At 56.6% G+C, this 13,636-nt stretch overlaps 5 protein-coding genes across 5 annotated transcripts; 2 read left to right on the forward strand and 3 right to left on the reverse strand.

The window, feature by feature from the left end:
• Positions 1-235: 235 nt before the first annotated feature.
• CDEST_02306 (Putative ribonuclease P protein subunit Rpp40) lies at positions 236-2,631 on the forward strand. The gene is made up of 5 exons (XM_062918465.1): positions 236-456; positions 518-662; positions 718-882; positions 943-1,071; positions 1,142-2,631. Exons 1-5 carry the CDS (start codon positions 313-315, stop codon positions 1,654-1,656), a joined length of 1,098 nt encoding a protein of 365 aa, XP_062774516.1. The 5' UTR covers positions 236-312; the 3' UTR covers positions 1,657-2,631.
• Positions 1,713-2,417, reverse strand: CDEST_02307 (Putative ankyrin repeat-containing domain superfamily; the record flags this gene model as incomplete). Its single annotated transcript, XM_062918466.1, has 1 exon — positions 1,713-2,417. One exon carries the CDS (start codon positions 2,415-2,417, stop codon positions 1,713-1,715), a length of 705 nt encoding a protein of 234 aa, XP_062774517.1.
• A 248-nt stretch (positions 2,632-2,879) lies between the features above and the next one.
• On the forward strand, positions 2,880-6,415 carry CDEST_02308 (uncharacterized protein). Its single transcript, XM_062918467.1, has 3 exons — positions 2,880-3,219; positions 3,275-5,640; positions 5,718-6,415. The coding sequence occupies exons 2-3, from the start codon at positions 3,316-3,318 to the stop codon at positions 5,967-5,969; spliced, it is 2,577 nt and encodes an 858-aa protein (XP_062774518.1). The 5' UTR covers positions 2,880-3,219; positions 3,275-3,315; the 3' UTR covers positions 5,970-6,415.
• A 3-nt stretch (positions 6,416-6,418) lies between these two features.
• Positions 6,419-9,617, reverse strand: CDEST_02309 (uncharacterized protein). Its single transcript, XM_062918468.1, has 6 exons — positions 8,571-9,617; positions 8,134-8,496; positions 7,944-8,066; positions 7,834-7,892; positions 7,592-7,772; positions 6,419-7,537 (listed from the first exon to the last, which is right to left on the reverse strand). The coding sequence occupies exons 1-6, from the start codon at positions 8,644-8,646 to the stop codon at positions 6,699-6,701; spliced, it is 1,641 nt and encodes a 546-aa protein (XP_062774519.1). The 5' UTR covers positions 8,647-9,617; the 3' UTR covers positions 6,419-6,698.
• A 1,603-nt stretch (positions 9,618-11,220) lies between these two features.
• Positions 11,221-11,780, reverse strand: CDEST_02310 (Putative cerato-ulmin hydrophobin family, Hydrophobin superfamily; the record flags this gene model as incomplete). Its single annotated transcript, XM_062918469.1, has 1 exon — positions 11,221-11,780. The coding sequence occupies one exon, from the start codon at positions 11,778-11,780 to the stop codon at positions 11,466-11,468; it is 315 nt and encodes a 104-aa protein (XP_062774520.1). The 3' UTR covers positions 11,221-11,465.
• Positions 11,781-13,636: the final 1,856 nt, after the last annotated feature.

Below are 13,636 nucleotides of genomic sequence, written 5' to 3' on the forward strand. Positions count from 1 at the left end.
TCGAAGGCCGCTGACTCGGCGGGTTTGGGCAGCGCCAGAAATGGCATTTTCGGTGGAGAGTCACTCGTACACGCCCACGCCCCGATGTGTCTATAGACTTTTAGGAGTCGGTTCAAAGCCTGGGCAATGGCTGGAAGCGGGGTGGGTTATTTATTCACACACCCCAGGTGTTTCAGTAAAACATTCATCTGCATTTCTCGATTTTGCGATATAGAGCTCTCCCAATCCTCGACACGCCGCAGTGGCCTCGCAACCACCAAACTAAAGCCAGTCTCGAAAGATACCAAGACATACCCCTAAAATTGAAGGCCAATGTTGTCGTTCCCAACACCCAGCGTCTACCAGGCGTCGAAATGCTTCGTCACCTACGGCACCATGGCCCACGTCGAGCCGAAGCAGCTGCCCACCAAGGGGAAGCCGTGGGCGCCCATCCTGGGCCAGGGATTCAACCACAAGGTATGTGTCTTCACACCGAACACTCTTCCCGTAGGAGAGCGTCCAGTACTGACATCATCAGGTTGAACTCATCCTGCCTCAGGAGTGTTATGAGTTGGTCCGACAGAAGCTTGTCAAGGAACTCGCGGCGCCGACGTTCCACCGCGTCATCATGACCCTCGGCCAGGTGCTGGACGGTGCATTTTTCAACGAGTACATCAAGAGAGGTCCGTCACTCGGTTGAGCGCGCGAATCGTGATGGAAGGGCTGACTTGCGACCAGGCAACATCCTCATGCTCTCGGAGGGCAGGACGACCGTCGAAAACGTCTTCTCCCTCCACGAGGGCCTGCTTACAATGTACCTCGACAAAGAGACGTACGAGCGGGCCGGCTTGGTGGGCAAGCCTCACGGCGTCAAGGGGAAGAGAGGCCTCAAGCCGAGATGGGGTGAGCGGACAGCGACTCTCATCACTTTCGTAACACGGAGACTTATTGATCCCTTCACAGTTGTGAGCTACCAGCTCCGAGACCCGTCGATGCTTCACGGCAAAAAGGGGTTCGACAGACTCGCCTATGCATGCAAAAATGTTCTCAACACGCCCGTAACGTGGTTGTTCTGCAACGCCGCGACTACCAGTAAGCCGCTACCTGCGCATTGCCTCGCGCGTTTGCTTTTTACCTGATTGGCTATTCTGACATGGTTCAGCTCCCTCGCCAGACCCCCTGGATCCGTATTTCCCAACACGATACACCTGCGAGCCCGCCCTCGTGCCCGGCATGCAGGTCAAGACGGCGCCGCTGGCGATCCCTGCCGACATGATTCAGAACGGCGACAGGCTCGCCCTCGAAGACTTTTCCACAGAGACGTACGAATGGCTGTCCCTGATCCGTCTGCAGAGCCCCCGCGTCGAGTCCGGAGACACTGTCGACCCCTATCTCTCGCGCTACCAGGTCCCAGGCAGCCTCGACGCCGAAGCCGGCGCTGGCGCCGCAGCGCACTTGAACGTCTGTAAGATCACGTGGCAGGGCTTCTTCACCTCAGACTGGGTTCGGAGCGTCCTTATCCATGCCCTCGTCGCCCTGCCGTCGCGGACCTGGCTCTCCCTCAGCGCAACGTCCTTTTCCAAGGGCATGGCCGGCGATAGCCCCGAAATCGCGTTCCTCCGGCCGCCCGAGTCCCCCGGGCATTACCTGTTTTGGGAAATCAAGAGCGACGATTAAACACTGCGATTGGCTACCTCGTTTTTCTTCTTCTCTTTCTGCTCTCTCTGCTCTCCTTAACCCTGCTTCTGACGCACGCTACGCTCGTCGCCCAGGCCCTGGTCGAGGATGGCGTCCTCGATGAGGCGGCGCAGCTCGGCCTGGCCCTCGTCCGTGTGGAAGTCTTCTCTCTCGGCCAGCTGTTCTATCCGGCGCTTGAACTCGGGGTCGACCTCGTCGGGGACCTCGTCGGCCTGATCCATGGTGCCGAGTGTCACAGCGAGACCCTCAGGGACGGGCGGCATGTCGACGGGCGGTGCGGCAGTGTCGGACGCTGCGGTGGTTTGGGCTGCGGTGGTTTGGTCACCACCCTCGGCGGCGGCAGCAGCGGCGGCAGCGGCATTTCGTTGGGACTCGATGCCGTTGAGGTACTGTGCGACTTCGGGGTAGTCGGCCTCGCCCTCGATCTTCTGGCTGGCGGTGATGCCGTCGGCACCCTTGGCGTTGATGTCGGCGCCCAGCTCCTCGACAAGGCACTTTGCCGCCTCGACGGTCTCGACGACGAACAGGGCCGTCTCCTCGTCCTCGTCCCTCAGGTCGACATTGACGCCGAACTCCCGGACCAGAGCGCGCAAGAGATCGAGGTGGTTGTAGCTCGCGGCGGCGTGGACGAGAGAGTATCCGTGCTCGTCCTGGCCCGCGGCGATGGCGGGGTTCTCGCGCAGGAGCGTGAGCAGGGCCGCGGGGTTGTCGGCGGCGAGGAGGTAGGGGTTGGAGGCCATCTTTAGTTGTGGTGGCTTAGCCTTTGGGTGTCTGGTTTGGTTGGCTAGTTGGTAGTATTTTGTGTGAAATGAAAGAAATTGAGGCCAAATCCGAAGGTGGCGCAGGCGTGTCTGTTCTCGATGGAAGATGCGACGCGATGAATGCAATGGGGTGCGAATGGGAAATTTTCTGCCGTGCGATGCGGGGGAGGTCCTGGTGTGACGCAGTACCCTACCCCTCCAAGTCAGTCCTACCGCCTTCCAAAAGAGCATTAGCGCTCTCAGCTACCGGGGTGAAATGAAGGCCCTGAACAAGCAACTGTGCCCCTCCACGCCTCGCACTGCAGCCGCTAATGGCCCTATTTATCTTAACCCTCTGCAAGGTACTTAGGTACTTATCTAGGCAGTGGTGTGCAGTGTGCCCTGCGACCACAGCAGCGCCACGTCCGAGACTCATTTTTGAACCCTCCCAGATGTGGAAAGCGCAAATGCAAGTTCCCATTATCTGATCTCACCCCTTGTGCGTGGCTGCCGGTGTGACTGATTGACGACGGACGGACTGACCCTCATCTCATCTCATCTCATCTTACCTTACCTTACATTGGGTACTGAGGACTCTCTGTCTGTCCCTTTCTCTCTCTTTCTCTGTTTCCCAAGGCAAAAGCCACACCTCCGATTGAGGCCGCTTGACAGAAATACCCAACAAGAGCAAGTGAAGTGACTCACCTCCTGTTTGTTGCCCTCGCTGTAGTTCAATATCTCGGCCTACCTAGGCTGCCATCCTTGTCTACAAAAGCAAACATCGTCCTTGACGATATATCAAGTGAGGCCATCACCATACACACACAATCCGTTCTCTCTTCTGATAGAGCAGACAGGCATCAGTCAGGCAGGAGTCACCGCTTGTCTTTCTCTCTTCATGTTCATCGCCCGCCGGGCACCCATCTTCTTCGCTTCTAGACCATCTCTACTCCCTTTCTCAACCACAAATACCCGCCTCTTCTCCGCAGCCATGGCAACAGCAACAACAGCAGAGGCAGCGCCCTTGCCCAAGGCCCCCTATGTTCCCCAGGACGTCGAAAAGGTCGCCAGCATGGTGCGCGCGCTTGACGGCGCAAAGAAGCTCAGCAAGTCCAAGGCGGGCGGCTTCTCCTGCAAGAAGACGTCGTTCGACGTAAAGACGTCCCAGGACGGCGTCGTCGTCGACTCGTGGAAGATGCAGGAGTGGGACTACAAGAAGAAAGACCTGCCCACCTACGCCCGCGGCCTCTTTACAACAAAGAACCGGGGCAACGAGCCCGAGATCGTCGTGCGTGGCTACGACAAGTTCTTCAACGTCGGCGAGGTCCCCGAAACAAAGTGGGAGAACATACTCACGCGCACGAGGGGGCCGTACGAGCTCACCCTCAAGGAGAACGGCTGCATCATCTTCGTCTCGGGCCTTGAGGACGGCACCCTGCTCGTCTGCAGCAAGCACTCGACCGGTGAGAGAGGCGACTCCGACATCAGCCACGCCATCGCTGGAGAGCGCATGATCGAGAAGCAGCTGGCCGCCCTGGGCAAGACCAAAGAGGACCTCGCCAGGGAGCTGCGCGACCGCAACGCCACCGCCGTCGCCGAGCTCTGTGACGACGCCTTCGAAGAGCACATCCTCGAGTACGGTCCGGACAAGGCTGGCCTGTACATCCACGGCATCAACCTCAACCTCCCCGAGTTCGTCACCTACCCTAGCACCCTGGTTCAGTCCTTCGGCGACGCCTGGGGCTTCCGCCAGGTCGGCCTCATCACCATGCACGACGTCAACGAGGTCAAGGCCTTCCTCGAGCAGGTTGCCGAGACGGGCGCCTACGGCGACCGCGACGTCGAGGGTTTCGTCATCCGCTGCAAGGAGAGCCACGACCCGGCCTCGGCCCCTTACCGCGACTGGTTCTTCAAGTACAAGTTCGAGGAGCCCTACCTCATGTACCGCCAGTGGAGAGAGTGCACCAAGGCCATGATCACGGGCAAGCCACCGCGCTACAAGAAGCACATCAAGATCACCGAGGAGTACCTCCTCTACGCCCGCCGCCGCCTCCAGGCCGACAAGGACCTCGCCAAGCTCTACCAGCAGAACCACGGCATCATCGCCCTGCGCAACGACTTCCTCGCCTTCAAGAATATCAAGGGCGCCGACGCCGCCAACCTCGAGCTCTCGGACGTGTCCGCCGCCGCCACCGTCCGCCCCGAAGTCGCCCGGGACGTCATCCTCGTGCCCATCGCCACTATCGGCTGCGGCAAGACCACCATCGCCGTCGCCCTGCAGCACCTCTTCGGCTGGGGTCACGTCCAGAACGACAACATCTCGGGCAAGGGCCGCCCGCCGCGATTCACAAAGGCCGTTCTCGACCTGCTCCGCGACGTTCCTGTCGTCGTCGCTGACCGTAACAACGCCCAGAAGCACGAGCGCCGTCAGATCCTCACCGACGTCAAGGTCCAGCACCAGACGGCCCGCCTCGTCGCCCTCTACTTCGCCCACGACGATGGCAACCTTGACGAGGTCCGCCGCGTCACCCAGGAGCGCGTCCTCGCCCGCGGCGACAACCACCAGACCATCCACGCCGCCACCGACGCCGAGAAGTTCCTCGGCGTCATGGAGGGCTTCGTCACCCGATTCGAACCCGTCGTTCCCTTCTCCCCGCCTGACGACGGCTTCGACAACATTATTCACCTCGACCCCACCGCCGGCAGCCGCGAGAACCTCGAAAAAGTCATCGCCGGCCTTCACGCCATGTACCCGAACCTCGTTCCCGAGGTACCCCCAGCCGAGCGCCTCGACGAGGCCATCCGCTCCGCCTTTGACGAGTACAAGCCCGAGTTCAAGCACAACATCCCCGACCGCGGCCCGCGCAAGGACAGGCCCGTGGGGGCCGCCGCCCACAACCAGCCGGGCGGCAAGCCCAAGAAGAAGAAGCCCCTCGAGTACATGTCTGTCGACGTCCCCGCCAACGAGGTCCGCGGCGTGCTCGACGGCGCCTTCAACAAGGCTGGAATGCCCACCTCGCGCTTCTACAAGCAGCTCTTCCAGACCCGCCGCGTTCAGCCAAAATTCCACGTCACCCTGATGCACCGTGCCAGCTCTAAAGATAACTCGGAGTTGTGGTCCAAGTACCTAGCCATCCACGCCGAGGCAGAAAAGGCGGCCGGCGGCAACCAGGAGGCCGCCAGCGCCCAAGCCCTGGGCGAGTGCGCTGTCGAGCTTGAGAGAGTGAGTCTCCCGCCTTTACCCATTTACAAATCCCCAAGTACACGGGAACCAACTAACCCTTCCCTTCCCCCTCGCAGGCTGTCTTCGATGACCGTGTCATGGCCATCGTCGTGCGCCTCGTCGACCCCTCGGGTCAGTGGCAGTGCACCAACAATGTCGCGCACATCACCGTCGGCACACGTGACGAGTCGGTCAAGCCCAAGGAGAGCAACGAACTCCTCGCCCGCTGGCTCGACAAGGGGACCGGCGCAGACACGGGCATCGATGAGGTCGTCTTCGACACTAAGCCTGTCTTACAGGGGACTGTCCGAGGTGTCCTCTCGCGATGAGTGATAGAGAGAGAGAGCTGGCGAAGAGGTATGGGGGCCATCACGGGCTCAGCAGATCGCAACAATGTAGGCCGCCAAAATCAGGTGCTTAAAGCAGATATAGATAAAAAGGGGTCTTGGGTTGGTTGTAGTGCTTACGACGAGATGATGTGCGCATAGCATTACCGGAGGTTTGGCACTTCGGACTTTCCAGATGAAAGGTTATGTTTTGAGCATTAGCCAGATGTTGCCTCGGAAATCCTTGCTGAGATCAATGTTCTTTTGAATTCACCTCAAAACATTCACTTTTCGAATGTGGGACAGTAAACTCCTGGCACAAGACCTGAGCACAAAGTCTGACCTGAAGCTGTGTATTGGCTTAGGGTACTTGCGTAACATCGCCTACACGGATGCCAGCGCAATCGCAGTGAAACACAGTCACTTAATCAGAACCACTCAGCAAATAAAGTCATTGGTAATGATTAATCTCATGGCTCATCCCTAACCGAATAGTGTACATTTCTAGCCCCATGCGAGCAGGAGGGGCAAAAGAAACCCGATGCCGATACTAACTACCCATGAGTTCTGAAGGCAAACCACCCCCAGACCATTCCGATTCAAAGTGCAAAGTATCGTTAAAGCAAGCCGGAAACCCAAATTTTGTCATCCGTCATAATTCTGCAACTCCGAAGAGTCGCCATGGCCACTTATGATGAGAGGCAGGTATTAAGAAGCGGGAAGCACGAGCATTTACAACTCCTGCTTCTTGGCGTTCTCGGCCGCCTTCTTGGTGTCGGCAGCCTTCTTCTGGGCAACATCGGCACCAAGACCAACCTGGTTGGCAACCCAGTTCCAGGTACCCTTCGCGTTCTCAGCGATCTTAGCATAGAGAGTCTCCGAGGGCGTGGAAGTACCGTACTTGAAGTACGTGTACTGCTTGCGGGCGTAGGCGCGGAGCTCGTCAATGGTGGAACCCTGGGGAACGTTGACACCGTAGCTTTCCAAGTAAGACTTAAGCTCGCTCTCGCTCCATGTATCGAACAGAGTAGACTTGGCAGAATCGGTGGCCTGGGCGAAGTAGCTGGTGACAGACGCGTACGAGGCACCACCAGCAGACGAGGCGGAGCTGTAAGCAGACTGAGCAGCGTTAACGAGCTCATCGCGAGAAGCATCCTTCTTCTCAGCAACCTTCTTGACAGTAGCATCGCTGCTGGAAGCAAGGTACTTTCTCAGGTTCTCAGTGGAAAGATCATCGTAGGTCCATGCGCTCCAGCCAGTGGCAGCCTTGTGCTGGTTCTTGCGAACGAGAGCACGAAGTTCATCAGTCTTGGATCCCTGGGGAACGGGAACACCGCGAGCATCAAGGTAGCCCTTAAGGCGACTCTCAGACCACGTGCCAATGGCAGCGTTGAAAGCATCAGAAGCAGCGTTAGAGACACCGTCGGTGGCCTTAGAGGCAGCCGAGCCAACATTGGAAGTGGCAGCGCCGTAGGCGCTGGCAGCGGCGCCAGAGACGTTGTTCTGAAGGAAGTCGGCGCGGTGCTTGCGGATCAGGGCCTTAAGCTCGTTGGTTTTGGTACCCTGGGGAACTGTAAGGGTGTTAATACTGGTTCAGGAGGCATGATGAGTCACAATTAACTTACCAGGAATGCCATTCTTGTCGGCAAATTCCTTGAGCTGAGAGTCGCTCCAAGCATCGATGACCATGTCAGTCAGGGTAGCGTAGGCCTGCTGGGCGCTGGCGGAAGCGCTGGCGGCCTGCTCTTGAGCCTTGAGGGAAGCAAGACGAGAGTTGCGGCGAACGGAGGCAATCAGCTTGTCACGCTATAATTTTTTGTTAGTACATGTGCAAAAAAAAAAAAAAAAAGGATGCCAAATGTCTTACGCTGGTGACCTGAGGGGCGGGGAAGCCATGGGTGTCGAGCCACTCCTTGAGATCAGATTCTGCGTTGTGTAAGCCGATGATCAAAGACAAATAGCTTGCTACAAACATACCGGACCAGGTCTCGTACAGCCAGTTGCCGGGGTAGGAGGCGGTCTCGCCAGCCTTCTGGGCAATGGTCTCGTAGTTGGCGCGGGCCTTCTGAAGGATGCTGTCGCGGTTGCGGGGCTGGGGAACTATAATGATGTCAGTCTCACGTTTTGTGCCACCAATTTGGAAGTTCCAGTGTGATTGAGAACATACCAGGAATGCTGTGCTTGTCGGCAAAGGCCTTGAGCTGGCTGTCGGTCCAGCTGTCCAAGATCCAGTCCTTGACGTTGAGATAGGCGTTCTGGGCCTGGTCACCGGTCTCGTACCAGGTTCCCTGGACCTGGGAGAGAAGGGACTCCTTATTGGCCTTGGCAGCACCTTCAGTCTGGAGACCCTTGGCCTTCAGGTAGTTTGACAGGCGGTCGGTATCCCACAGGTTGTAGGGAGCGACGACGATGTCGTTCCAGTTGCTCTCAATGAGCTTCTCGAGGTCCTTGCGGTCGGCGGGGGTGGGGTACGGGACGTCATGGTCGGAGAGCCAGCGCTCAAGCTCCGTCTCGTGCCATTTGTTGTAGGCTGTGAAAGTCATAATTGTCAGTTGGCGACCACCACAAAAAGCCCACGGAACATTCATGGCAGACTTGACATACCAGCCTTGGAGAACCAGGAGCTTGCGATGACGCCCTGGGCAGTCAAAGCCGTCAGGACGGCGGGGAGGAAACGCATTGCGGTGGTTTCTATGGATCAGTCTTCCAATGAAGCCGAGTCTTTGGGGGTATCACGAAGGGAGGGTGGGAAGGCCGGAAAGAACTGAGTAGAGAAATCACAAGGCTTGTGTGAAGGAGGAAGAAGCAGGAGAGTAAAGGTTTGGAGGAAATGTTGCTAAGGGGGCAGGTGGTTTTTGTTGTCGTGTCGATGTGGGAGGCGGAACACGTAGAGGACGGGCGAGAAGCTGGTTGCAGGGGGGATGGGACGGAGGGACAGCAGCAGATAGGCAGGCAGGCAGGCAGGCAGGCGGAGGGCTTCCGTAGGTAGGTAGATAGGTACCTAGGTTGGACTGACGACAGGGAGGGTCACGGCAGGCGTCGAGCGTCAAGCGGCGAACAGAACGGTCCACGGATGATCTAATTCACGGCAGGAATCCATCACGTCACTGCAGTGCGTTTGTGGGAAATTGTGGCTGCATTTGGGTGCATCTGGTCGCTGCGGAGGCCTTGAGCCAATGGTTTGTTTGTACGTACATACGTACTTTGCCTCTTGCTCTGTCTCAAGGTCCTTCGGCCACTCGCTCTTGCCTACCTCTATTCGTTCCTGGCGTACATGAACAATCGCGCCTGCCTCCGTGTCTGGCGAAATGCCCCTTCCCCCGATCTTGCTGTACATAGGTGGTTGCAGCTGCTGACTTGGACTTCAGAGTCTCTGTACTTTTTTTCCGTTTAGAGGCCGTCGTTGGTGACACTAGCTGGGTAGGTACGATGGCAGAGAGACACTTGTACATGGCAGAAAAACACGAACCTCAGACACTTTGCTCCCATATCCACCAGACAGACAGTGGCGGACAAGCGTCCGCTGCTGGGTTAAAGCTTCGAGGCTGTCACGTCAGCTCTATGCAATGACAACGGCCGGGACAGGCCACACGCTCCCCCGATGATCTGCTTGGAAAGCGATGAGGGAGGGCATCAACAATGCAGTAGGAGCTTCCCCCGCGCGGCCATTCAAAGAGCTGACAGCTCCGCGAAGCTCGTCCTTTTTTTTTGTTTTTTTTTGGCATGACGTAGTTTCCCCCCTGCCTGAATAGCGGATCCTCACACCTTAGCGACGCGGTTGAGGGAGAAGGGACGGGTACGTACCGCCGCTTACACGACAACGTGCATAGCGCTGATCATTAAGGTTGCAGGTCAGTTTGGAGCCCGGGCGGTGAAACCAGTTCTTTGATGGGGAAAATGGGAGGCAAGAGGGAAGGCAGCATGCTATTTTCCATGCTATTAAAACTGTCAATCCGTCAGATTAAGTACTAAAGTAATGATGTCTGCGATGCGTGTTTTTGATGGATAGAAGGGGGAAGAGGGGCTGAGAGGGTCTGGCATAGCTTCAAAACCAAGACAGAAAGAATGAGCTTGCTTGCCTATACTTACCACTTCAGCTCTCTCGCCTTGCCTTTTCTCCTGCTGTCTCTGTCCCACAGTCTCACAGAGCTCAGCAACCCATCGACCTAGCGACCCAGTGGTGGCGTGCGCTAGGACTAAATGCTCCGGTGATGTCATGGTGAGCGAACCCCTCCCCCCCATGACAGGAAGGCAAGAGACAGATGGGAAAAAATCAGCCACTCTCCGCACCGCCACCCAGTTGCACCTCACGACGGAGGTGAATCGTGATCCTTGGCGGCCATGATGGAACGGATGGAGTCCAGGTGTGGGGTACGGTCCCGTTCGCCCCTGCCAGCCGGCGCTCAGTGCCTTCCCAGACTGCCAAACTCACATGCCAGATGCTGATTGAGCCTCCGTCCTTCACCGAGAGCTCGACCTTCAAACCGCCCCCAGACCGACCGAGGGCCTAGGCCCGCCCATTCGTCGTCATTGCTGAATCACTTTGTCTTGCAGTTCTCGCTGTGTTCTTCTCAACATCATTGGCACCGGAGCTCCAGGCTCGAAGAGGAAGGCTTGCCATCGGTGAGCGGAGGCCGTGGGTATCGGGAACAATTCTTTCTGGGGTTTTTTTTGTCTTTCTTTTGTTTCTGTGGGAGCAAGCACGACGGTCAGAACCTCGGATATTATACTGAACAGTCTTATTCGTACCGTTTAATCTTCGAGCTCGAGGCTTAAGTGGCAGATAGACTCTCATAGAATTGTCTTAAATGTGGTTTCGTGCGCACCCCGATTTCTGATTCCCTTTTCTCGTCGGCTCGGTGACTCTGTCAAATCATCGCCTTCGATACGACAAACTGTTTCTTGCCATTTCGACGTACTTGCGCGGGTGTAGGTAGAAGGCCTCTAGGGAAATGTTATCAAATCTAGAGAGCTTACCTACACATACAATCATCTATTCGGATTTTTCTCAATGAAAAATTTCAAATGTTTTGTCTTTTGTGTAAAAGAACTGAATTGGCCGCCATTGAGATACCGCAATCATGAACCTTTGACAGAAGGGTCGGTTATTGACCTGGAAGACGAAGCCTCGTGCGACCGACGCGCCTGTGGTCGATAATTTGACGCCGCCGGGATCAATCAAATGCCGAGCTCGACTGATTTGAACAAATTTTTTTTCATACACTAGTAGACATAACTTTCGTACATACAAGCCATCATCATACAACCCAAGCCTTTCCCTTTCATGAATCATCTTCGAAAGCTCTCCTAGCTAGCCAGATGTTACTCGACAAAGTTCGAACAAGGAGCAGAACTACATCTTTCGAGAGAGTGCCGGATCGGAAAGATGCCCGGGCGTAGAAGCCGTTGTGAGATTGCCCATTTCACATCCACGCCCACTACACGAGACGCTTAGTCCTGAACGCCGCTGGGGGTGTTGCAAAGGATGCCCTGGTCCAACTATCGAACAACATTAGCAATCGTGTGCGTGGGCAGCTTGAGCATATTCTGGACTCCACTCACAAGAGGCAGGACGCAGCATCGGGCACGCTGTCCGATGGCGGAGCAGACGGCGCTGAACTCGTCCGCCGAGGCAGGCGCCGAGGGCGGCGTGCCGCAGTCAAGGTTGGCGATGCCGAGGACGTCCGTCGCGCAACACTGCGAGGAGGCGTACAAGCCGGAGCAAGGGATATAGGGCACCTGGCGCTCCTCAATGACCGGGGCCGAGAGGGCGACGCCGGCGAAGAGGGCGACGATGGCGACGGTGAACTGCATTCTAACGGTGTTGGGTGGGTGAGGCAAGGATTAAGTTTTGGTAATGGACAAATGTTCAAGAGACGATTGGTAAGTTGGAGGTTGCGAGTGAGGCTTTTTATTTGAGATGAGCTGATGAAAAGAGCAGAACGCATATCCAAGGGGCCGAGATAGTCTCTCTTTTATAGAAATACCAGACCGGCTACATGGCTACAGAACAACGGAGTGTTGTCTTGACCTTCGTCACAGGCCACCACCGGCTCCATGACGATGTTTCCTAGGGTATAGACATCGTAAACAAGACAAACCGGCGCCGTCTCGAGCCGTTCCCCACAGAACCACTCGAGCAGGGTGACATCGTGACAGACCCGAAATCCTTGGACGTGACCAGACATAGACCCCCCCCTTGCTATAAGTGTGAAGAGAGTGACGACGAAGGCGTTGTAGATCTCATCGTTCGGGCATTACCTCTCAGAACTCAGGGTTAGTAGCCCGGTCTAGGAGATGGGAACTGGTCCGTCGCCCCTCAAAGTAACCTCGTCCACGGCAGTGTATAAACTGAAAAAGACTGCTCGAATCGGTACCTGAATACCCATGGAGCTTCCCTAGAGTTCCACACACACACTCAAACACATTTTCGCACTTCCCAGTCGGTTGAGGCCGCTCAGCCGGAATCTTGGCTGGCAAACATCCATCTCGCGCATGCCATAGGTCAACGTGGCCTACACACCAATATAAGGGGACACCCGGCTGCAGCGTGTAAGTGGATAGGAATAAGCCACACGTAATCCACGCGGAGACCACGTCTTGATGAGCACTCCGCTAGTCGCTGCTAAATAGAGACATATCAAAATCCCGGCAGTCTGCGGCAACTACCGGGCCCATAGGCAGAGAGAGGTTCTGGAATCTGTCCGAACAGCTGTCTGATGCAGGGCATGGTCGGGTCAGGCACCGTGTACCTAAGGGGGGCGTGGGCATCCGAGGTGGATTCCATGTGATAGCGGTGCTCTCAAAGAGGCGGACCAGTCAAATGCCATCCGCGATTCTCTCGAGTAGACGGCATGAGACATGTGCCGATCATGAGAGACATCAGTCGGGCCGTTGGGAACAGACGGAGAAGCCTCTTGGACGCTGGGCCAGGCCGTTTGATGCAGGGCCCCTAGCAAAGCATGACGACCACCCAAGCACTCGCTACCGAATATCTGCACGAAATGGATCGCATGACAGCTGGGATGGCTACACCAACGACTGTGACAGAGCTCCCCACAGTTCGGTGGCAGCCTCTCGTTCCTAGACATGGCGGAGACCAGGGCGTCAGCCAGCAAGCCCACGTCGTCGCCTTTTTGGAACACTGGCTAGAGACGGCCACGCATGACACCTCATCTCTCTCATGGAAGCGACAGGGCAGCTTTTTCAACATAGAACCAGACCTCCAGTCCTTGAAGGAATTGTTACACCGCTCAAGGCGGCCTGTGTGTGTGTGTGTGTGTGTGTGTGTGTGTGTGTGGAAAGGCAAAGCCATACGCCAGGAACTACCTCGATTCCACATGCGGCCAAGTCGATGTCTCCGAATCACGGTCAAGAAGCTTCACAATTGCACAGATCAGACTTCCCAGAACAAGAGGACTCGAGCTTGACCGGGGATAGGGAGTGTCGATCGGACGGATTCGTAAATACATTGAGCATTAGAGTAGCATCCGGGCTCGTCTTGCCCTCCCGTTCCCTGCTGTTTGCTTCCCAAAAAGAATCCCGATCGCCACCACGGCTCCTGCTTGGGTCCCCCCTTCCCGGTTGCAATGACAAAAACGGTCGGGATGTTTGTTTTTGTCCATCTTTCATTGCTGTGCGGATCGTACGAGGGAAACGCCCCGTGTGTC

This window comes from Colletotrichum destructivum, chromosome 2, assembly GCF_034447905.1.
Source record: "Colletotrichum destructivum chromosome 2, complete sequence".
Lineage (NCBI taxonomy): Eukaryota > Fungi > Ascomycota > Sordariomycetes > Glomerellales > Glomerellaceae > Colletotrichum > Colletotrichum destructivum.